The sequence below is a fragment of the Pteropus alecto genome, unplaced genomic scaffold (genome assembly GCF_000325575.1).
Source record: "Pteropus alecto unplaced genomic scaffold, ASM32557v1 scaffold189, whole genome shotgun sequence".
NCBI classification, from domain to species: Eukaryota; Metazoa; Chordata; class Mammalia; order Chiroptera; family Pteropodidae; genus Pteropus; species Pteropus alecto.
In genome coordinates, this window is record NW_006442117.1 from 2,773,975 (window position 1) to 2,800,001 (window position 26,027).

At 42.1% G+C, this 26,027-nt stretch overlaps 1 protein-coding gene across 1 annotated transcript in view; it reads right to left on the reverse strand.

Annotated features, from left to right (window-relative positions):
* Positions 1-26,027, reverse strand: part of B3GALNT2 (beta-1,3-N-acetylgalactosaminyltransferase 2) — a 58,382-nt gene that overhangs the window by 5,788 nt on the left and 26,567 nt on the right. Inside the window, exons 5-9 of the mRNA XM_025039063.1 lie at positions 21,997-22,190; positions 18,267-18,362; positions 8,445-8,555; positions 6,053-6,131; positions 2,132-2,315 (exon numbers count right to left, since the gene is read on the reverse strand). Of these exons, the coding sequence (XP_024894831.1) occupies positions 2,132-2,315; positions 6,053-6,131; positions 8,445-8,555; positions 18,267-18,362; positions 21,997-22,190 (664 nt within the window). The remainder of the gene's footprint in view (positions 1-2,131; positions 2,316-6,052; positions 6,132-8,444; positions 8,556-18,266; positions 18,363-21,996; positions 22,191-26,027) is intronic.

Here is a 26,027-nt window from a genome sequence, read left to right on the forward strand (position 1 = left end):
GACAGTCACCGGGGGGCCTAACAGAACGAAGCCGATGTGAAAAGGTGCAAAGGAAAATAACACTAAAAAAAGATCTGGTCTAAGTGAAACGTACGGTCAAACGCTGCGCAGGCATCTTGAGTCAGGCTGCTAAACCTAAACATCTGGACTTTGTCCCTTGTGTTCTTAATGAGAGACGCCCAGGAAAGGGACAGGTGTCACACCTGGTCTCTCACACAGAACACGAATGTACAGGTAGCAACAACATGATCCTGTTCATAGCACACTCAGCTATTTTATAGTTTAAAGAAACTGAGTTATAACGTTAAAACACATTTCCCTCGGAAATGACTTCCAGCCAGTAAACTATTATAAATGATCTTTTGGAAAGAACAGAGGAGTGATTTCATTTAGCTAGACATAAAAAAATATGACAACCACAGACAAAACCGATGCCTTCATCTCCCAATGCCAATCCTTGTACATCTTTGATAAAAACCCAGAGTCTCTAGGAAACCAGTCGGATGACAGAAATCTGAATTTTAAAAATCTGGAGAAAAGTTTAACTAGGTCAAAGAATGACGAAGTTAACAGTGGGTCCACACCAAATAACATAACCTTCTGCTTCTAAAGTGTATTTCTAATTAACAGCTTAGGGCATACATAATAGTTATTTGTTAAACAGGAATAAACTCTTGTGATGAAGGACTCTGAGCTCACTGATGAATCGACCGAATAAACGAGAATGAATAATGGAAGTGTCCTCTACGGAGTGGAGGGCAGACAGGTGGAGGAGGCTTACAGGGAAGTGGGTCCCAAAGCACAGCTGTTAGGTCACCTAGGTGGGGATAATGGCCCAAAGCAGACCATACAGACTGAGGGGAGAGGCTAAGATCTTAGAAATATGGAAGGAGTAGAGGAGATAAAACTTATACTGAAGGTAATAGCTAAACTAAATTGAACTTCCACAACTGGGAATCGGCTCCTATAGAAAGTCCTAGAACTCCACGGTACTGATTTCCCATTTCCTGGCTCTCCATTCCCACCCTGCTCCTCTTTACATTCTTGCTTTGGCACCACTTACAATAGGAATGTCCATTAGTGGTTCTTGTTCTCACTGCAGCTGTCCACACTTCATTCCGGTATTCTAGACACACCCAGACTTCCGACTTACGTGTGTGTGCCCTCCACCCACAGGGTGACTCCAAAATCCTATTAACTTGTCCTAGCTATGAAACATTTCCTTTCATCACCTAATTAGATCAGCTGACCCCTTGGGACCAGGGACCATATCCGTAGAGTACCTGATAATATCCCATTGTGCCCAGGGCAACAGGAGAGGAGGAAGAGACAGACTCGGGGGCTCGCCAAGAAACAAGTTCACTGACAAGGTTTTAGAACAGACAAAGGTATGAATACACTTCACAGGTTTAGTCTAGACGGGCGGACAGGTTTCAGTTGCACAAGGAGGGTACAGTACCGGACTCAACAGCAAATTATGGGATCCTAGAGGAACTAATAACATCAACAACTACATACATATACACACATGTAACTGTTACTTTTATTGTTGCTATTATAAAGGTACGAATTACAACTAAGATCCGAGAAATACTGGAGGGTCTGGAAGTTATAAGCATGATAGACTAAGTAAGGGTTGTTGAATTTTATCTTATAGGAAACTTTGGGAATCAGGGCAAATAGTTTTTAAAAGGGTAAAGAATGGAAATGTAATTGCAACGTTCAGCTGATCAGAACTCAGACCAGTAACCGGGGTGTGAGTGACTATAATTGGGGGTTCAGGTCGGTGGGTGTGAACACAACGAGGTGGGCCACTTTCAAACTCACTGATTTTCATCTGATGTTGGCTTGAGATAGCCATGGCAATGACTCGGAGTGAGTCCATTTCTGCCTGTTTGTTTCTGGCAATCGCTGGCATTCACGTTATGCACCTGCTAATCTAAATAAGTGGCAGCATTTTAGAAGATTGATCCCTACAAAGAACTAGGATCCAACAGATCATATTCTGGGTGTTCAGGGGTCTAAGGTTGGTTTATTTCTTAAAAACTCTCAGTGGTTTGATGTTGATATATTGTTTCTACCTCAAAAGAACAACAAACAATTCTAGGTATGCAGTATTTTTACAACCTACCACTTGTAGAAGTTCAACAGCTTTGCAGGAACATTCCGGTAAGTGTCGACGACATCCACAAAAACGATGTCACCATAGACACCGCTCTCCTCCTCCAGCGAGGCATCTTCCATGCGGAGGCTCCGCGTATGATCGGCGAGTCTTCCAGGGCGAGAGCGAAGGCTCCGTAAGAGGGCGTCGCCTTCTGAAGAGGAAAAGGCGGGGGCTCAGGGGAAATGCCGCCGCACAGACGGGACCAGGACTGTTCCGCGATGTCCGCGAACACCCTGTCCAGGGTGAGCTCACAGAACCAGCGGGCCTGAGCTCTGAGGGGGGGACGCACTGTCTGGGGGCAGGTGGGCGGTGCCGGGCCAGGCCGAGGGCGCACGCACCGTAGGACCTGTCGGTCCCCTCGCAGCTATATCCCCGGAGACGTTATTTTACGTGGTCGCAAGGCTATTCACTGCGGAATCGTAACAGCGAAAAAATGGAACTGATCTAAATGCCCCCCGATGGGAGAATGGCTAAATCGTGGCACATTCACACAGTGGAATACGGCAGGTAAAAAAATGCACCTGATTTTGCATGTTAAAAGGAATGGCATTGAAATAAAAGCCCTGAGAAAAAGTAGGTTGCTAACCCATACGCGCAACATGGTATTGCAGATATCAATCCTAAAATAGTCCACGCAAAACTATGCTGTCAAAGACACTGCATCTGGAGTACAGAGCAGAAAAGCGAGACTGAGAAGGGCACAGGACAGTGGCCCCTCCTGAGGGGGCGGGGACAGCCTGGGAGAACCAGGAGGGGCGTCCACGGAATCTGTTAGGCTTTATTTCTTAAAAAGAAAAAAGCAAATGTGACGAGGTAAACACTGCGAATGCTGAGCGGTAAGTACATGGGCGTTTCTTACAGCACTCCCGACTTCTCGTGTGTTTTTGAGATTTCATAATAAACATGGTTACTGCCGTGCTTGAAAGACCACGAGCTAATGAATCGTTTGTCGCATTTATGCAGGGACTGTCTTCAGGGCCTACGGATTTGCTTAAGGCAGCAATTCTTTCACTAGGGCAGGATTTTCTCAAATGTCTCAGCCAAACTAGAGAAACTTTCTGAAAAATAAGAAAAGCGAGAGGCTGAGGGGTGGGGAGAGGACGCTGAGCTGTAACTAGCGCCCCGCCGTCCGCGGCGGCAAACGGGAAGACGGCGGCCGGAGTCCCCGATGTCCGCCGCTGTCAGCGCCTGTGAGGCAGCGGACGGACGGGTCCCAGGTTTCTGGTCCCCCATTCTCGTCTGTCCAAGGGGCAGTGGCTCTCGGGAATACTTCCTGAATAGATGCCCAGGCCCCGAGCCGAAAGAGCCACAGGTCAAATCCATCTAAGGAGCCCGTGTGAACAGACCCCTGAGCTCCATCCGGCAGACTGGGACACGGCAGCTCGAGGTACGGCCCAGCCACAGAGGCTAATGTGCCCCGTGCTGCTTCCGGATGGCCCTCAGCGCCTCGGACTTTTAAAAAATTAATGACTACTCAGATTTTCAGATGTATTCATTTAAATTCCTTTATCCTAAAATAAGGAACTTTTCTCATCCAAACCCTATTCCTTCAGCCTCAGTGAGAGAGACTCTGACACACACCCGGGGGTGCCGCAGCTGCTGCCCGCAGACCAGACGCCGCAGGTCCCAAGGGCCCCTCGCACTAGCGTGTGAAGACTCCGGATGGCATGCCCTTGAATTAATCAGCAAAACAAAAGGAGCTGCGACAAAGTCGGGCGCGAACTGCACCTGTGCCCGGCCCATGAGCTGCTTTAAGAAAGCTGCCTCCTCCCTGAGCTTCCTCGGGCCGAACGCCTGGCCGCCTCCCAGTGCGCTACGCCGATACCCTCCTTGGCAGAGCCGTCTCATAGTTTTATGAAAAATCTCAGGACCGAAACTGAGGATCCCTAAATCTTAAATCTCTACTTTTAATGGCAAGTTTGTGGGCAAAACCTATGTACTTGTTCCAGCCGGCTCTTATGGGTAAGAATACAAGCACTTCCATGAGGAAACACTGAATAAATAAAGATGCTAGAAATTTAACAAGCTACAGCCACTCTGCATCCTCAAACTACACGCAGTGGCCTCAGACGGAGGGTCTGCCCCAGCCCCATACTGTCCGGGGAGTCCCTGAGACCTGCCCCTTAGGGCTGGCCTCTGCTTTCCCCAGTCACCGAGCGCCTCTGGGGAAGCGGGGTCCTAACTCCCTTACAGGAACCTATGGCCAGCAGAGCTCTGAGTCGTCAGACAGAAGCACTGCTGAGCACCTTTGTTCCAAGAGTGATGCTCAGGACAGGTGACCAATAAAACAGCAACTGCATCAACGACAGTGTTTGTTGAAGATCAGAAAAGAATTCTCAGGAATTCACAGATGTGGATATTTAAACGAGTGTCATTCAAACAGACAAACAGCCATCGTTATTCCTAACAAATTCCCTTGAGTTTTAAAAGCATTTTTAAGCTAATGCCTCTGGCCTTAAGTTCTAAAGGAATCCTTCCAACAACTCATCCTTGATGAGATATAGTAAAAGCATTTACAAAACCGTAGCCTGTGAGGAACCCTACACTTAAATAGTCACATGATGAGGACGGAGCGTCCACAGGAAGCAGGAGGGAAACCTGAGTCCACGGCTCGGTCTCTGGCACAGGGACAAACGAGGAGTCAAAGTGCTCCATTCCTGGGCCAGGAAGACAGGTTCTGCCTGACCGACAGGCAGCCCTGAGCTCACGACCGCCACAGTGCAGGAGGCCAAGAAAGTCCGAGTTTACTGATGTGTTAGGGTCACCTTTACGGTAGCAGACCGGATGTCCTCCCTGTCGGAGCAGGAACAAAATGAGGTGACCACTCTCGCCACTGCTGTGCGAGACAATTAGACGAGAAAAAGACACAAAAGGCACCCAGATTGGAAAGGAAGAAGCAGAACTATTAGATGATACGACTTTGTATACAGAAAACCTTAAGCCACCTGCAAAACAATTAGTAAGTCAGTCCAGCAAGGCTGCAGCGCACAACAACGATCTACAAAAATCAACTGTAATATGTCAACAATACTGTAGTAACTGAGGGATCACTTTGAAAAATAAATGTCTAACCAATAGGCTGCACACCTGAAACTAATACAAAATAATGACTGTCAATTCTAATTGAACAAAAAAATTTCTTTTAAATCAACTGTATTTCTATACTAGCAATAAACATCTGGAAAAAAATTTAAAAAACAATTCTACTTAAAATAGCATCAGAAAAAGTATTTAAGAATAAATTTAACAAAAGAAATGCAAGACTTGTGCTCTGAAAATCACAAAACATCACTGAAAGAAATTTAATAAGACGTAAATAAATGGAAAGACTCCCCATGCTCATGGATCAGAGATTTCACGTTGAGATGGCAACACTCCCCACACCTACACATTCGATGCAGCCCCTTTCAAAACCGCAGCTGGCTTTTTTGCAGAAACTGACAAGCTGACCCTAAAATTTCCATGGACGTGCTGCGGACCTAGGATACCCAAAACATCGTGGAAAAGAGTCAGAGGACTCGCACTTGCCAAATTCAAACCTTAGTGCAACGCAGTGTTGTTCCGGTGTAAGACGAGAATTGAGAATCCACCAATAAATCTTTACATTTAAGACCAGCAAGTCCAGTAAGTAGATTAGTGCTTGTTTGTGGCTAAAGGGAAGAGTGACTTAATGGGTCTTGGGTTTCTTTTTGGAGTGACAGAAATGGTTGCAGAATTCAATATACTAAAAACCATTGAATTAAACACTTTTAAAACGGTAAATTATGTGCTATGTGAATTATCAATACAACTTTTTTATGACAAAAAAGAAATCACCTTTTCATCGAAGTATAACGATTAGGTACCTGAGATTTAGCACGCTTTTCGACGTACAACCAGCTGACTTACCCTGAATAGTATAAATAAAACCACCTGCAACTCCCTCCACACCTTCCATGAATTCATGAGGCAATGAACCCTCCCCAGCCTGAAAAACAAGAATATAAGGGCTCAATGTTTCATTATGAAAAATACATTATATTTAAAAACTGACTGGCAAAATTCATAATGTGACTCCAGAGCAGATAACCTGTCTAAGCTGCCGGTGCACGGACACACTCTCGGGAAGGCGTGAGCATCGTTTTTGTTACAGATCAGGTACGTGCAGCGGTCCACACAGCGTTCGGAACTGACTCACAGAGAATCATGTATTCTTGAAACTGCTACCATAATTGTATGAAAACCAATTTTACTTTGCATTATAACCCTACAAACCCTACAACTTAAAAAAACACGATCACCTTTGATTTCTCGGAGACTGAAAATTGCTGTGAGATCGAACACATCTAGGCAGTTTAAAGGTGGGTTACCAGTCAGCAAAGGGCCCCCCTAAACAGACACTTCGGATGGAGCCCTACTGCTTACCGACGCTGGGACGGTGCCGAGACGCTGCGCCGATGGCCACCGGCCTGTAGCCCGCTCAGCGCTGGAGGCCCTTTGATTAGAGATTTACCTCTTCACCGCACCAGGTACTCAGGGAGGCGACTCAGCTGAGTGTGTGGCTCTCCTACACGGCACAGCTGCAGAGCGGGATGCGACCTCGCCCACGCGTCCGCGTGTTTACAGCGCTCCCCCTACACCCGCCCATTCACAGGGCCACTGTGGGCTCCCCTTCTGAACGGGTCTATTCAGCAGAGCTGTACCATACGAAGCAATGTTCTAAGGCTGGCAGAGGGACACTGTCTTGAGGTGACGGGGGTAACGTCATCTAATTTAAAATATGGTTTATAGCTGAAATTTATAGTGAAGGAAATTACAAGGTGAATGCCATAGATTCTGCTTCGCAGTTCCACGAAGGGTAGCATACTCTTTATTGTATATGCTATACCATTTTGGCTTTAGAACTTGATAGTACTTTTTGTTTATTAACTTCTAATTAAAGGTCACAGCTTGGCTTTTATTTTGGCTTTTAAATTTTTCTGACATCATCACTTGCAGTCAAGGGAGCAAGACTTAGGAGAACTTTCAGCTCTAAGCGTTTATGAAAACCTGCATTTACACAGGGAGTTTCTTGGAGGAGGTTACTAAGTTACCTGATGTCTTTTTAAGATTAGCTGAGTGCTGAAGCTACCTCTAGCCCTGTACAACTATTTTCAGCCCCAAAGTAGATCCCTGGAGTCTTTACATTTGAACCTAGTCCTCAACTCAGAAGTAATCTGATTTCCTTTTCTGTAACCGACTCAATACCACACCTTGTATATTTTTAAGTTTCACAAATATAAAAAGAGACAAGATAGTAAAGGCAATTGCCTTGAAAATAAAAGAAATAAACCCCATAAACTCCACCCCTGATTATGAAGGCTTTTGTTTAAGATAGACTATTATATCTTAAACAAAAGCCTTCATAATCAGGGATGATGATGAGATCCTAACCATGGCCTACAAAGCTAAGTTTATCATCATATGTGAATCTGTGATCTACTTAATGTCTTCTTCCCTGGAGCACAAGCTCCACTGCGGGCCGGTAAGGACCTGTTTTGCCCATCACCGTGCCTGGTTACCCCGGCGGGCAGTACGTGTTTGCTAGATCAGTAACAACACACCGCACGATAGGCATGTCTAGTTCAGGAATTAATTCATGTGAATAACATTAAAATTTAACGAAAATATACTACGCTTGTGAATTTAAATGCCAAGTACTTTTCTACTCATCAGACCGGAGCATCAAAGAGAATTCAAGATTGTGTCTGTGACACCACCACAAACACCACTTAAAGTTCATCATTTCAAGTTTGTTTACACCTTCTTTACCATCATACAATTACTCTGAGAAGTTTATCTGTCAAACTGTTTTAAATTTGAAGCAAATCTGAATAAATTAAAAATACGAGGCAGAAATCGCAGCAACAGACATGAAAGCCAAACTCAAGCTTACGTCTAATACTTTCATCTGTAGTGCTTTAACCAACATCCTACTATCGAGGTGAGACAGTGAATATTCTGAATTGCGTTAAGCAAATGTTTTTAATGTTTACTACTGAGAAATGAAATATCACACTTTTAAAAATGCACCGATTTTAAGGCAAAACCATATATTTACTAAGTTACAAAATCATAGAACATTAGAGTTTTTCATCTTTACTGTGGTGACTATACATTTTCTACTACATATATTCTAAAACACACAAGATTCACTATTCCATATTGCCTGGGTTGGTATAAAAATAAATTTAAAAACACTTTTATGGATTAAAAAATGCTGAAGTATACTAAACAACCTTTAAAAAAAAGAAAGACTTACTGTGATGACTCTGAGAACTCCCCCTCCGTCATTTACTGTCACTTTGTGCAGATTTCTTGACACGAGGCCTTGGAGGTCTTGGCTCTCCCACACGATTGTACCTTCAAAGCTCTTTGTGAAAGATGAAAAATGAGTCAATTTCTCTATTGTTGACATTTAGGTTTTAAGCTCTTTTAAAAAAAGACTTTTTTTTAAGACACGGAGGCTAGAATTTCTATCCCACAGCTCTGCCACAGCATGGCTAACGTTCTGGTGTCTACCCCTCCCCGCTTCCATCTCTCATCTTCACACGCACTGAAAAAAGCAATTACGAAGGGTACACAGATGACAGTTTTGCATGCCGCTGTCATCTCCCACTGTGTCAAAAGCGATTCCTTATGCTACTGCAGCTGTTACAGGCATTCTTTTTCATGTACGTACACAAGCCCCTGAATGGACGCAGCTTGATTCACTCCAACATTTCCCTACCGTCAGACCACATGTCTACTAAAATCATGGGATTCTGGTGTCAAGATTTCCCCCAATAATCTGTTTTTTTATTTAAAATTCCCAGAGGTTAAATTACTGAGCCAAGAAGTAGAGGCATTTTATATGGATTTTGGTACACAGCGCCAAACTGTTTTTCAAAAGCAAATTTTACTATTTTATAGTCATTAGCATTTTATGAAAATGCCAGTTGTGTGCACTGTACTCTTCCCAGTATGGGATATTAGTAAAAGAAATTTAAACTAATTTGTTAAAAAGATTCTTCATTTAATTGTGTTTCCTTAGGTTTCTATTGATCTTTATGAATTACACAGTCTCTTCTGGGAATTGCTTTGTCATGCTTCTTTGCCATTTAGCTACTGAATTTTATATTTTTTCTTATTAATCTCTGTGAGCTTTTAGTAGATAATCCTGTATATGTTTTACATGCTAAAAATATTTTTTCAGACTCGTTTTGTTTCTGAAGTTCAAAGGTCCGTAAGATTTCTCTTGTCAAACCTGACAAGCTTGTCCTTGGTGATTATTAAATTCTGAGCTTAGGAAGTTCCGTTCCCTTCCCCCAAGGTTTGATATACATTTAAATTCCACCGTCTTCTAATTTCTCTGTGGTCTCCATTTTCAGTATCTACCCAGCTGGCTCCTCAGTACTGCTCAGGTCAGCTCCACACTGTCTCCCCAGAGATGCAACAGAAGGCAACCAACCCCCAACTTCTCCCCGTCACATCAACCTGTCTTATCTTCTTACACCACTCAGCACTCTCATATTTCCTGTTTGCTTCTCTACTGACGAGCCAACTGCTCCCACTAGGATGCAAACACCATGAGAGCAGGGATCTTGTCTCTTTGGTCAATCACAACATCCCCGGCACCAGAATGGCCTGACACATAAGTAGCCTGACTCAAAAGTATTTACTTAATGTTGAATTCAAGATCAATTAGAATTAACTCTGGTATAGAGCACGTGATAAAAGATACAGCTTTAATATTCTAAAAAATTTTCATGTATTAAGAGAGGAGTGCTTAACGTCTCATTTAGCAAGCATTGTTGTAAGGACATGATACAAAATTGAATTTGTCCAATAAGCTAGGCCAGTGGTTTGCAAGCTTTTTTTAAGCAATAAAACTTCTCAACCAAAAGAGATAAAAAACACTGAAATTAGGCAGTCTGTCACTTTATGTTCCGCTAACTGCCTTAATCTTCGTTACCTGTGACCCTCCTGACCCCCCTGGTGGACCCTAGGATCCTCAGAGTAGATCCTGCAGACACAGCTTGTGTCATCGCTTCCTAACCTTCAGAATAGAGCACAGGCAGCTACGTCACAGGGCCGCCTGAGGCGAGCGATGCTGTGTGCAGCGCAGTATCTCTGCTCAGCGTAACACAGCCCCATCGCCGCCGGCGCGAGCACACAGGTGAACTGCTCTTTAAAAGATTCCATCTCCCTATCTCTGAAATAGGTGATTATTTCTACACATTCCCTGGGTGGCCTTAATTCTCTATTGAATTTGATGTGAAATCTCAATTCTGTAAAAGCAAAAAATATTCTCACCAACAGATTATACACAGAACAGGAAAAAAAAAAGGACTTGAATATACCAAATGTGCTGGGAATAGATGATGACATCACATTCTTTTAATCTTTCTATAGTTTTGTCAAGTTTTCAACAGTGAATATGTGTTACTTTCATATTTTCATACTTTCATAATCGGGGAAAAAATATTTTTTAACTAAACGAATACACAACAAAGTAAATTTGGGGCATATTTTCTTTCAGACACGCGCCATTATTTAAACTTTACAGTGTCTATTAGGTACCAGGCTGTGGGCAATGTGTGAAGATTCAAAAAAACGAAGCAGCCCATTTCTTCAAACAATCATAATATACAATGACAGGTTCAGTGATGAAGGAACGTTATCCTGTTTGGAGTCAGCCAGAATTTCAAGTGACTACGGGAGCTGAGCTAAATCTTGAAGGAGTTCGAGTCAGGAAAGTGGGAGGCGGGCAGATAAAATGACACAGCAAATGGCACGACTTGGACCCGCGCTGCATATTCAGGAAAATGTCAAGTGGTTTAAAATCGCTGAAACACACGGCGGGGAACGGAGGGGTGACATGCAGGCTGCGGTCAGCGCGGGCTGCTACGCCGCGGTCCGTCCTTTACCCAGAAGGCAGCGGGGAGCACGGACGGCTGCAAACGCGAGACGGGCACCATTCCACCTGCAAGTCTGGAAATGTCACTCCAACGACACAATGGCAGGACGACACGGGCAGGGAGGGAAAGTGGCCGTTGGACTATATGAAAATCCAAGGTGGAAGGAAGCGAGCACCTATCGTTTAGATATTAGGACTGACCTCTGACAAACCGAAGACACGAATAAATGGAAAGATATGCAGTGCTCGTGGGTAAGAAAGAGCACATAGAAATAACACTCTCTACCAAAATTCCAACGGCATTTTTCACAGAAATACCATTAACGATTCTAAAATTTGTATGGAAACACAAAAGACCCTGAATAGCAAAAGCCATTTTGAGAAAGAATAAAGCTGGAGGTGTCGTGCTTCCTGATTTCAAAGTATTTTACAAGGCTATAGTAATCAAAAAGAGTATGGTACTGGCATGAAACACAATGACTCATGGGACAGAACAGAGAGCCCAGCAATGAACTCATGCTATATGGTCAATTAACTTATGACAAAGGAGGCAAGAATATACAACAGGGACAGGCCAGTCCCTTCACTAAATGGTGGTGGGAAAACTGGACAACCACATACAAAAGAATGAAGCCAGAATACTATCTTACGCCACACATAAAAATCAGCTCGAAATGGATTGAAGAATTGAACTTAAGATCTGAAACAATAAAACTAGAAGAAAACATAGGCAGTAGGCTCTTTGACGCTGGTCTTGGTAATGACTTTTTGAATTTGACAGCAAAAGCGAAGGCAACGAATGCAAAAATAAACAAGTGGGACTATATCAAACTAAAAGGCTTCTGCACAGCAAAGGGAACCATCAACCAAATGAAAAGGCGACCTACCAAGTGAGAGAAAATGCCTGTAAATCATATGTGATAAGGGGTCAATATCCACAATTCATAAAGAACTCATATAACTCAATAGCAAAAAAAACCAATCTGATTAAAAAACAGGTAGAGGATCTGAAAAGACATTTTCCAAAGAGAATATACATGTGGACAACAACAAGTACATGAAAAAATGCTCCACATCATTAATCATCAGGGAAATGCAAATCGAAATCACAATGAGATATCACCTCACACCTGTTAGAACGGTTATTATCCCCAAAAAAAGAAAAAAGAAAAAAAAGAAGTAAGCGTCAGTGAGGACGTGGAGAAAAGGGAACTCTTGGCACTGTTGGTGGGATTGTAAACTGGTGCGGCCACTACGAAAACCAGCGTGGAGCCTCCTCGGAAACTTAAAAAGAGCATAAGATCCAGCAATTTTACTTTTGGGTAAATGAGGGCACTAACTCGAAAAGATATATGCACTCCCATATTCACTGCAGCATTATTTACAAGAACGAAGATGTGGAAATAGCCTAAGTGTCCACTGATGGGTCCACGGATAAAAAAAGTTGTGATGTATAAATACAATGGGACGTCATTGAGCCATTTATAAAAGGAAATCTTGCTATTTGCTATAGCACGCGTGGACCTTGAGGATATCATGCTCAGTGAAATGTCAGACAGAAATAAGATAATTACAGTATGATTACACTTATATGTAAAATCTAAAATTAACAACAAAACCCCCCCAAACTCACAGACACAGAGAACATATGGGTGTTTGGGTTGCCAGAGACAGGGTGAGGAGAAATGGGTGAAGGGGTCAGAAGGTGCAGACTTCCAGCTGTAAGTCCTGGGGACGTGACACAGTGTGGTGACTACAGTTAACACTACTTTATTACGTGTTTGAAAGTTGCTAAGTAGCTCTTCAAAGTTCTCATCACGAGAAAAAAAAAATTTAAAACTGAGTGGTTACGGATGTTAACCAGACTTACTGTGATCATTTTGCAAAATATAAACACTGAATGATTATCTTGTACACCTGAAACTAACGTTTTGTCAATTATATCACAATAGAAAAAAAGACCGCCTTCTGAGCTGAATTAAATCCTTACGTTTAAGGAAATAATGTTTCTAACAACTGAAAGAGCTCTAAGATCTAGCTTAATTAATAAAATCAATACCTTAATCAATACTGCACCAACTGGCCACTACAGGAAAGCTGGGCTGAGAAATCTGGGCTATGTAGCTGTGTCCGAGGGAGAAAGATGCAGTAACTGGAAGATATACTGTACCAGGGTCCCATCCTATCTGAATGAGCTACACACGCACCTCCCACTTTTGAAATAAAATTCAATGCCCAAACCAAGTACAGTTCAAATTCAGTTTTTTAGGTGCCTGACATACTAAGAAGAGGTCCTCAGATGGGGGTCGTGAACTTTTAAATCGTTCTAATAAGCCAAAACTCATTAAAGATGAATCAACATTCTGGTGTATACAGCGATCTTCGTGTATACACCATTCTACGAGAATCTAGGCATCTCCATGTGAACTAGCTGGAAGGTCAGTGCCAGGACCGGAAAGCCAAGTCCTTGGCCCCTGGCTGGGTGAGGCTGCTGGGGGCTCATTACGTCCTTCTCCTGGCGACCACCTCTCGCCCTAGGTGATAATGTTTGGAAAGGATGCTACCAAATATGTTTAGGAGAAAGAACTGATAGGATTTAGTGGGTGCTTAGATGAGAGATGAGGAGGGGTGGGATGGCGACCAAAGCAAGTGGCCGTGGAACATTCCCGTGGAGAAGTGCAGCGGGCAGCTGATGCGTGCAGGGAGTTCATAAGAGAAATCTGGGCTGTAGTGACAGCAAATGGCTGGTAATGAATGAAACTGCCTAAAAAGAAAGAGTACAATCAACAGAAGGCCGAGTATCAAATCCTAACGATTCCTATCTAAGAGGAAAGCACAGGAGGTGCCGCAGTCAGTCAGGAAGAAGGACCGAGCCAGATACGGCTGCGCAAAAGCATTTGCGTGATACAAGCCAAAAAGCAGCTGCCATCAACTAAGTAAAGACAAAAAGTGCCCTGTAGGTGGCAGCGAGGTCTCTGGGAACCTTAGCGACTGCTGTTCCAAATGAACCGTACCAAAAGTAAAGCGATAGCGACCAAATAAAAATGCTTTGCCTTGAAACTACAAATCTAGAAAATATGACGACAAAACGAATAGTTCTCTGTCCTGTCCACTCAACGGAAACTTGGCATTTGACTTGCTACTTCCCAGTGGTTACTGCTGGCACCAAACTCCATTGTTTGTGACGGGGTCACGGTGCGCCAACGATGTTGATTACTCCGGGTAATTACCACGACTCACTGGTCTGAAAAAGGATCCTGGTTTATCCGCTGAACTCACAGAACCCAGCTGTTGCGCTGTCGTTACGGAAGGGCTGTGCCCTCCCCGCCCCCAGAACTGCTACTGCTGAGTCACGGCTGAGTCGAATGTCACTTCTCACACAGGCCTACTTTCTACTCTTTGACAAAGTAATTATAAAGCAAGGAATCTCTTCAGATGCAAAACAACTTGTTTATGGCAATTCCGATAAGATCATAAGACCAAAATAAAAGTTAGGAAAAACAGCGTGGTAGAGTTTGGAAAATGAGGCCGCATAAATTATCTTACCGTAACATAAGCAAGCTACCTGCAACCCCTCTCACACATTAATTCTTGTGTCCTAATTTGTCTTCCAAACACACAGAGTAGCTTAAACATGTAGTACTTTTATGTCTGTAACCATTAACAATTCCTTGTGGATTGGAGAAATGATTACACTTGAACCATTTTAACTTTCATAAAAAGTAAGTGTGTCAGCACCCATAATGCTAACATAATGTCTCTAGTGATTCAGGTCAACAAAAACAGTCTTAGTGAAATTAGTTTCAGGTTTCAATTGCAGCACTGAGTAAAATATGAAATTAGAGAAATAAATATTTTAAAAGAAAGAGCAGTCTCCATTTAAATGTGACCCCCCCTGAGATTTATGCTTTCGTGAGTCACATGATGAGATCTGTTTGTGTGACGAGCTACACGGCTGGCATGTGACTCTGGTAGATTACGGAGTGTGGAGGCAATGAGGTGAACGAAGCATCTCCTCTCCCTCGCAAATGGCATAAATGACCTGTTTCCTCCTGTCACTCTGCTGATGGGCACTCACTCCTCACTGTCAGAGTTTCCGTGCTAACAGGCCCCATTCGGCTTGATACAGCAAAAACGATCATCTATGTAAAATCAAACACGGTTTCAACAGAAATAGAATTATGTATAAGAGGAAAGAATACTTTTTAAGTTTTTTTTTTTATAAAGCTAATACATTTATCCTGGAATACTCAGAAAACAGCTGTACAAAAAAATGAAAATCATCCATAATCCTGCCCCGCCCTGAGTAAGCCACTGTTAAATAACTGCATGTTTAAAAAAAAAAAAAAAATTTTACTGAGAAGAAATGAAAAATCAAGTCCATTTCGCTGAAAGCTTAAAGCGAAATGAAGCGCACAAGGCGACAGGCATTGAAGTCTTACCGAAAACGGCCTCTCGCTGTCGGGCTGAGTTACTTCCCACCATCAGTACCTACTGCCAGGTACGCCACCCCGGACGCTGGCAAGGAGGCGGCCCCGCGCCCCAACCCAAATTTTATTTCGAAAAAACTTCAAACCCACAGAAAAGTTGATTTTAACACCCAAATTCTCTAGACTCACCAAGTAGTAACATTTAGCTACATTTGCTTGATCCCTGTCTATATACACACATGTTACTTTTCTGTTGTTGAATTATCTGAAAAATGCAGATTCATGACATTTTATCATGTAGTTCCCAAGAACAAGGACATTCTAAGGGAAAGATATTTTTGGTGGGCTCATCAAAATTGTAATTCTTTAAGGGCGACCAAGATAACGGAGCAGCCTGTAAAACTGAGCAGCCTGAAAAAGCAAAGCTTATTTTCTTCCTTTCTGCCCCATCCTGTGACTCCTTCCTCTTGAAGTTTCTCCACGTAGCACCGCTGACACTTCGGGCCGCATCGTTCTGTCCTGGCCACTGCAGGAAGTTCAGCCGCACCCCGGCCTCTCCCGCTAGGTGCCAAGTACTGTTCCGCACCAGCCACGACAACTGAGCGTCTCCAGACGATGCTAAATGTCCCCTCGGGAGCAAACTGCCCCAGCTGGAGAAACACAGCTCTTAAAGAAGAGGACTCCCCAAATCCAGAGGGGCAGTGACAGGGACAGCACATGCGCAGGTGCTGAATGCTTACCGCGTGGCGTGTTCTAAACATTTGTCATCTGTCAAATCATTCAGTCTCTAAACATTTGTCATCTGTCAAATCATTCAGTCTCTAGACTAACCCTCTGAGCTGGGTGGTGTCGCACCTCCGCCTTACAGAGGAGACAGACAGTGAGATGAAGCAGTTTGCACAAGGTCACAGAGCCAAGTGGCAGAGCAGGGATTCACTCACCCATGCTGTGCCCACAGGCGCCCACTCAGGCCCGTGCACCCCAATGTGCCCTCACAGACTTGCTCCCAGGCGCACCTTCCTCCTCCCTGCTCACGCCCACCCTCGGAAGCCCTCTGGGAGATCGACCCCACATCAGGCTTCAGACCCTTCGGTTCTGTACCCCCACAATGCTCCTGCTCCCGCGCTCCACCCCCAGGGGTTGCACGGAGTCCAGGTCAGGTCCTGCCCACAATGCTCCCGAGGAAGGCAAGGCTCCCATGGAGGACTCGCTTCCATCCCACGGAGCTTCCCAGCTGGGTACAGCAGGAAGCCGCTGACGGCCGGGCCGGGCCGACGGCTACGTACGACATCAGTGTGGGCGCTGCTCTCCCCACGGGCATGAAGCCGCTTTACGGTCAGAGACCTGCATACGGGAGCCTCGTACAGTCCTGGGGCTCAGCCTGAACTAAGTTATCAATAAATGTTTTCTGAGTAACTGAATAAACAAACCGAAGAATGGCTCCCTTCAAATCAGCTGTCCGACTCCTGGCCAAGACTTAGTTGAGGCGCTACTCTTGACTGCGAGGGAGAGATGCCTCTGATGGTGCACACCTCACTCAACAAGCGAAAAGTTCACATACGCAATTTAAAAAGGGCAGAAAACCAGGGATTCTCATATAATGCTGATGATTCCAACCGATACAAACTGCTCTCCGGAAAATCACATGCCTTAAAAAAGCATATAAATTTGAACAATTCATCCTAATAACCAGTTATGTACACAAAAGAGGTGTAAAGATGTTCACGACAGACTTTTTTTAACAGTGAGAAATTAGTAAATCTCTTCCAGTGTGTTTCAGTTTTGCTTTCATTTAAATGTTTTAAGTGGAAGTTCACATAGAGGTGAAATACGGGGACGCCTCTGACAGAATCAGCATAGTTTCGACTACTTGTACCTGACGCCAAAGATCCACAGCCTATCACGAAATGTGTGATTCTGTTTTTGCATAAATGTGAACAGTCCCCATCAAACAGCGGTAGGAAAACGTTTCCTGGACAGTCGGTAGGGCTGGTCGACTGCCTCACTGCCATATCTTAACTTGACTTTGATGTCACAGGATGAACCCTATAGCTGATCTGAAGTTGACTCTCAGTTTCCCAGGGGTGTCGGGGAAACCGACCCCCACGTGGTTCCAAAGCACTGAGACTAGGAATGGCCTTGGACGAGACTGAAATAGCGAGAAAGGCTGAGGATGATGGGTGGATAATCTGTTCGCGCCTGGCTGCCTAACAATCTACGACCAGACTGGGGTGCCACTCCAGGACTAATGAGAGCACCTGCAGGTGAGTGGGCTCCAGCATATATTTACTTAGGGCTAGACCCAGAGGGACCCCGAAGGTGACAGTTAAGTTTTCAGACATCTTTCACAACTTGGAGAAGTTTTGTTTTGTCTTAGAAATTTGGCCGATCTCTCTGCCATTATCCTGTCTACACCCCATCCCCCATCTTTAGATAACTTCGATTTATTCAAATGGCACCTGTGTCTGGTCTTTCTGATTCCATATCTTTTACTATCTTTTGTCATTAAAATAACCACGCAACTCTCTACTCCACTAACGAAACCATGGTAAGTGGTTTTGGAACCTCCAAGGCATCATGAAACTCCCTGGAGGAATGAATGCAGAGTGTGACATTTCAGTAGATACCAGGTGGAAGCCTCATCCACCCCCCGGAGAGCTGTCCCAATGACATAATATCAAGCGCCCGCCCTGGGAGCACAGCCCTAGACCCACGAAGGACTGCACGGTGCCACTGGCTCCATCCCACCTCGTACCTCTGGCAAGATGAACTGCTCCACAGGCTTGTACCACAGCTTGTTCACCTGCACGCCACAGCTCGGAGGGCTAAAGCGAGCAACGAAGAGGGCCTCCTATAAATGGGGAGAGGGACAAGAAGAAATACTTCATGCTGGACACTGCGTCTGCAGCAAGTTTTCACACAGCTGACATCTTGGTCAAGTAAATCCTCAGAGGTCCCGACCGTGGTTACAACGTTGTTCTCCTGTGGTTTAGGTACCATCTGTGTTTTCGGTGCAATTAGGTTATTAAATAAAGACGTTTAAGATAACCGAAGTTGTCGTGAAGTTCTGCAGCACTAAATATAATCCATAGAACCTTAAAAAAACCCACCCCGAAATGAGAAACATTAGGGGAAGTGTGAGGTGTTGTTAAATTAAACCATCTTATTAGGTTTAACTCCAAAGGATTAAGGATAACCTGAAAGATGATAGATTTCTAGATGGAACAAAAGTGCTCAAGAATCCCCCTTCCCGGAACCACCTTTAGAAGAAAAAACAAACGAAAACAAGGGACGATAAAAGAGCACTATTTCTCATTACGTCTGTTTCCTCGGCTGCTTCCGGTTTGTTTTAGGTAAGAACATTTCCTAATTCTCATGCCCGTTCTTACATACCAACTTACCATGTGGGAAACTTCTGGAAAAGCTATCGAGACCATGCAGAAGTTCAGAATTAAGGGGGTCTTAGTGAATTATGTGTATTTCTTTCATTCATACCAGTTCTTGGCAATGTGGTGATGACTTGTGAACCCGTTAGCATCCACCTTAGATTGGGACAAAAATTAACTTCTCCTGCGCTAAAAATATGGCAACTAAAAATTAAATCGGCGTGACCAAAATATTGTACATCTGAACTAAATACTTGACTGATACTCAAACATTATGAATAGTAAAAAAAAAAAAGACTATATATCCTGACAAGTGTATCAAAAACGTTCAAGATTAATCCTAATTTCTGGATAAAGATAACGGTAGAATTCAGAGTCCTGCTATTTCAGTCACTTATCTGAATTCAAAATAAATGAAATCTTTTAAGCACCGTAACATATAAACTCCTGCACATGAGACCTTCACAAAGGCCATCTCACTGTCATCGTAACGGTGGCGATCAACATGAGGACTTGTTCCCCCTCTCATATTCATGTCATTAAGCACATTTACGAACCACATGGATTCTTTAGAGGAAGTAGGAAAGGACAAATTGCAACAAAAAAATGTAATCTTAAATTCATTTGTATATTTACTGGTGACTAACAATGTTTCTGTCAGTAACAATCAACGTTAGCAATAATATAAAAAACATTTTTTAAGGTATCTAAAAAAGCCTGAACAGAATTCTGCTTCCAGTGACATCAGGCCAATTCTATCGATAACAATTATGAACACTGGGCAAAATATTTAAAAAAATGATCTGAAGCTACTGGCATGCAAACAAAGCAGGCAGAAAATGGAAGAAAATCAATACCGAGAAGAAGAGAAAGAGGTGTGTATGCTTCCCCCATGCTCTATGGTTCTTTGTCTGAGGCAACTAAAAATTTACAATTAAAAACCTGCGGTCTTTCTGGCTGCAAAATCAGAGAAAAGAGCTGAGCCAAACACATCAGCTAAAAAGTGAGGAGGAAAACCTTAGAAAGGAAAGGGTCACAGAGAGAGCGCCCTAAGTTCCTCATATAAATTCTGCCCAAATCTGCGGCTGACTCATGAAATACACATTTGGTACAGAACCCAAGCAGACCATATAAGTCCAAAAGAACTGAAGAAGTTTCAGCTTCTGTCCAGTGCGAGGGAGACAGTTTAGACTGTGTCCAGCTAATTTAACTGCCTGCTAAAACAAACAAAATCAATACTTTTCAAGGAATATAACAGGATCCAGAAATCCTACAATGAATTATTCACAATATTTAGGATACAATCCAAAGTCACTTGATATAAAACAGGAAAATGTTACCCATACTCAAGAGCAAAGATGATAATCGATAAAGACTAACCCCCTCAAAGGACTCAAATATAAGAACAGTCGGGATTTTTATAGCTATTTTTATAACTTAGGTCAAGGCTGTAGGAAAAAACATGAATGAAAATGAATGAACATAGGAAATTTTAGAGAAATAGAAACTATAAAGAAATATTAAGTGAAAATTCTAGAACCCAAAAGTACAATATCTAAAATTAAAAATTCATTAGCTAGGCTTAACAGATTTGAGATGACAGAAGTCAGTAGATGTGAATATATTAAAAGAAATTATGACATCTGGAAACAGGAAAAAAAATAACATTGAAAAAAATGAACAGTTTGTGATCTGTGGGACGGTACCAAAAGGTCTAACATACATGCAACGGGAATCTCAGAATGAGTAGAAAGAATGGGATTGAGAAAAATTTTTTGAAGAAATAATAGCTGAAAGTTTCCAAAATTTGGTAAGGGACGAATTCACACACTGAAGAAACTTGGCAAACCCTGAGCAGAACAGACAAAGAAAAAACTGCAAGGTACGACAGAAATCAAACTGCTTAAAACCAAATATAAAGAGAAAATCTTAAAGGCATTCAAGAAAAAAAAATAAAAAACCAGATTATACGCATCATACATGAAAATGACAAGATGATGGATGGTGATTTCTCACCAGAAACAATGTAGGCCAGGAAACACTGGAGTGACATCTTTAACATATTGAAAAGAAAGTTAACTAGGAATTTCTATATTCAGAAAATAGCCCACAATAACAATGGGGGGAGGAGAATAAAGGCAAAATTAAAACATTTTCAGAAAAATTAAACTCAGTGAATTCAGCACATACATTTCTTGCACGATAAGAAATGCTAATGGTTGTTCTTTGGGCCGAAGGAGCCGATATCGGATGGAAACTTGGATATTCAGGAAGGAGTGACGAGCACCAGAAAAGATGGAACTGGGGGCAGATGTGAAAGACTACTGTTGTCCAAATTACTTTAGTATCTATTTAGCTATTTAAAGCACAAGTTATTACATTGTACTGTGGAATGTGCAGTGTACTTGGATGTAGCGCATATAACGACTAAAGCAGAAAAGACAGGAGGCGGTAGCTGGAATCGCACAGCTACAAGCTCTTATGTTTTATATGGAGGGGCACAACATTAACTTTATGAAACTGAAAAGTCATCTAATCCTTATGTCAGCCATACATACGAACAAAAAATGTACAAAGAGATGTAGCTAAAAGGAAACAAATTAAAATGGAATTCTAAAACCATTCAATTAACCCGAAAGAAGGCTATACTACAGAGCGACAATAATCAAAACGGAAAACAGGCACACAGACCAATGGAACAGAACTGACGGTCCAGAAACAAACCCTCGTGTACACGGGCAAATAAGTTTAGACAAAGGAGCCAAAATCATACAGTGGAGTAAGAAAAGCCCCTTCAATAAATGGTGCTGGGAAAACTGGAAAGCCACACGCAAAAGAATGAAACTAGACTGCTGTCACCACACACTAAAATTAAGTCAAAATGGGAATTACAAATCTGATCCAACCCCTTCTTTTCTACATAGAGCACATTTATTCATCGGTATTCTTTCCCCAAACCACCATCGTAACATATTACACTATAATGCACCCAGTCGACAGGGAAGAAACGTGGTCTTCCAACCTATGATTCGCTGATGGAAAAAGCCGATGTTCTTAAAACAGAAAAATGGGGAAAACCTTGCGCGAAGCAGTGCATACCTCCTGTTCCGCCTGATAGAGCTTGACCGTGATGTTCCTTTGGAAACCCACATCGCTGGCATCATGAAACACTCCAAGACTGGTAATAACGATCGGGTAGAGAACTCGGAAGCTCACACTGACGACGCGGTCCTCAGAGAGCCCTGATGAAGTGTCTTCAGAAAGACCGAACGCCTCGATTTCCTGATTCAAAACTAAGGAAGTAAGGAAAAAAGGAGTTTTACGTCATCAAATAGTCTTATTTTACTAGTATGAAGTAATGAAGTGGGCTCGATGGCAAAATCTAGATAATTGTTATATTTTTCTTTCACAACGGCAGTAATTTTAAAATGTACTTCAGAAATATGGCTGCTTCTAGGGAAAAACCAAACTTATTTGGAAAATTTTTAAAATAAATTTAATTATTTAAATTAGTTTCAAGTATACAGTATATTGGTTAGACATCTACAATGTTCGTAAAACAATCCCCCCCAAATGCTCCCTCCCTCCCTCTGCCCTCCACTTAACCATCATATTAATGCTGACTGCACTCCCTCTGCCATGCTCCCCGTGCCCAACTATCTACTACTAATTTGTACTTCGTTAACTCTTCACCCCATTCTCCCAGCCTCCCAACCACCCCCCGCCTGTCACCAAATTGTCCACTATATTTGTGAGCCTGTTTCTGATTAGTTTGTTCTTTTTGTTCCTTAGATACCACATATAAGTGAAATCATATGGTATCTGACTTATTTCACTCAGCATAATAACCTCTATGTCCATCCATGTCGTTGCAAATGGTAGGATTTCATTTTTTTTAATGGCTGAGTAATATTCCATTGTATATTATGAACCATAATTTCTTTATCCAATTGTCTGTTGATGGGCATTTGGGTTACTTCCATATCTCGGCTACTGTAAATTGTGCTGCCATGAATATTGGAGTACAAGGATCTTTACAAAGTAAAGATACCCAGAAGTGCAATTGCTGGGTCAAATCCATTTTTAATTTTTTGAGGAACCTCCAGACTGTTTTCCACAGCAGCTGTACCAATTCAATTTGCAACCCCACCAACAATATATGAGGGTTCCCTTTTCTTCGCATCCTCACCAACACTTGCTGTTTTTTGATTTATTGATGACAGCCATTGTGACAGGTGTGAGGTGATATCTCATTGTGGTTTTAATTTGCATTTCTCTGATGGTTAGCGACCTTGAGCATCTTTTCATATGTCTATTAGCCATTTTGGAGAAATATCTGTTCAGGCCTTCTGCCCATTTTTTAATCGGACCGTTTTGTTTTTTTGTTGTCGAGTTGTATAAATTCTTTATAAATTTTGGATATTAACTCCTTATCAGATGTATCAGTAGCGAATATCTTCTCCCAAACAGTAGGCTGTCTTTTTTGGAAATTTAAGAACAAACTTTTCAGCCACATTGAAGTAAAATATTTAATTTATTTTATTACCAGAACTACTTTAACAGATTTTTGCACACACGTGCGTACACTGTATATATAAACAGCACAGAGGAATATTAAATTCAAAGGCATCTATTAAGAAAAGTTGGATAAATAGGGATATTAAAAACAGTTCTGACTGCAGTCATAAATAATGAATAAATTTAGCCTTGTTCCGCAAATTCCAAAAATCCTACTTCTTGGGCAACTTAAAATACTTGTGATGTCAGGCACTCATCCCAGACAAGAGTAACTGAAAGCACTTCAAATGACACCGCAAAACCCTCGCTCGCCTCTGAGAAAATGAGGGCACACCTGAGAGCACACCTGACGGCTCACGTCCCTGGCGGCCCTCTCTGTGCTGTGCCCTCGCACTCACGTTTTCACAGCCACGCTGTGTGGCTGTGGTGCCATCTCCAGTTTACAGATTAAGAAGCTGAAGCCGGGAGACGTTAAGCCACTCAGCCAAGATCACAGACAGTGGCAGAGCCAGGAATCAAACCCAAGTTTAGTGACTTCAAATTCAGTGCCCTTTCCACTCCTCTGTAGCTGTCGAATCGAGGTCAAAAATGGTCCTTTTCGAATAATTTTTTCAATTACCATAATGACTCAGAATAGATTTCACGAAGCACTTAATATGGCTGAGAATCAGTCCACTTTGAGAAATAATATAAAAACCTATTTTAAAAGATCGTATCAAAGTTCTTTTATCTTTTCGAGCTATCGTTTTCCAACTTTGCTGGTCACACAACCCCATCAACTAAAAACATTTGTCCACGCTCATATTTATTTATAAAATATACACACGTATTACTGTCAATATAGTTAGCATTAATAACGATTACGTTTTGTTTTCAGATAAATAGAAATTGTTTTCTTCCTATACACCAGAGGATCATTTGGATCCCCGTCCTAAAGAGTTCCTAGAATGCTATTTTACCTTTAGTAGATGCTCATTAAAATGTGACTGAACAGCACTGACAGCTCCTACCCAATTGCATACGTGAGCAGGAGGGGAAAAAAGGGGGATACAGATTTTGTTGTGAGCTGGGCAGGCCCTGGCAGGAGAGTCTAGACTCCAAATATACTAGAGACAACAGAAGTTTTTCTCTTCAATACATTCAGTAAATAAAAGAGATACAAAGTAGAAATACGTCTACCACGGGCAATAGGTTAAGTACGTTATAACATATTACATATTTCCAAAACAAACATACCTTGAACTTCAAGCTACCTGAACACAGGAAATCCTGCTACTTTGATAACGCTATTAATCAAAACTTCTCCACATCCAGGGTATTATAATTAATGCTCATGATGACCTTAAGGTATTAAAATAAACCTTAATGCCATTTAAATCATCAAAAAGATAAAATTGGGTTCAATATAAATTTAGTTACACCTGTTTTAAAATTTGTAACTAGGTATTATATAAATGAAATTTTTCTATTAATGGAAAGCTCTACTCCTTTACTGTCAATGAATAGTAGCATTTTAATAAAAGTCAGGTTAACTTAAAGATGAGGTTTTTTAAAATTTGGTTTGGTTTTGGATTTCGAATGATTTGTTCTAGGCTACTCTTAAATCATCAGTAATACATTTTATTAGGTTCATGGTTATCTTGGGACTCTGGTGAAAATTAAAGGACCCCCTCCCCCAGAAAAACACAATTATTCACAAATTTTCACTTACAAAGTTAACTTAATTCATAGAAATCCTAAGTATGAAACCTCTCTGCTTTACAATACAGACCTGAAAATAGGGTCTAATTTATTTAACAAGCCAACTGAAACCCAACTTTATAAAAAGGCAGGTTCTTTAAAATGATATTCAGCAGCTACCATGTTCTAGGAACTATCCTGAATATTTTATATGTATCAATCTATTTCATCCTCTTGACAATCCCAATGAGGTAAGTACTCTTATCCCGTTTATGACGAAACTGAGGCTCAGAGGATAAATAAGTGATCCAAGGTCAGCCAGCTGGAAACCGGCAGAGCCCGGCCTGAAAGCCACGCCCTTCACCACCACCACCGCTGCTTAGAGAAGCGGGGTGTAATCACACAGGTGCGACAAATCTTAAAATACCAGAAGTCATCATCGGCACACTTAAAGATTTGGAAAAATTCAATGTGCCTTAGAATCACAACTGAACACAATAAGAAATGCTACAAAATAACACAAGATGGGCGGTAACAGTTACCAACTCCCTAAAACGGTTCCGAGGTCACACCCAAGCTAATCACCACCACCTTCCTTCCTCCTCAGGACTCCTACAAGTTTTTAACTGTAAGGAATAAAAAAGTACTACTTGAGTTTTCAGTTTTTTTACTTTGTTTCCTTTGCAGAAGCTTAGGCAATAACTCTAAGAGAAAGCTGATTCACAGTATTTGTTATCAAGGCTATCAGAAATCAACAGGCTGGTGAAATCAGCAGTTTTCCAAAAGTTTGAAATTCAGTAATTGAGGATTTATCTCTGCATGAGGAATTTCCAGATACATCTGAATCATCCTGAAAAATATATCCTACTGGATCCCGAAATTACTATATAGCTATAAAGAATCTTCACAGATACCCAGAGTGAATAGTCAAT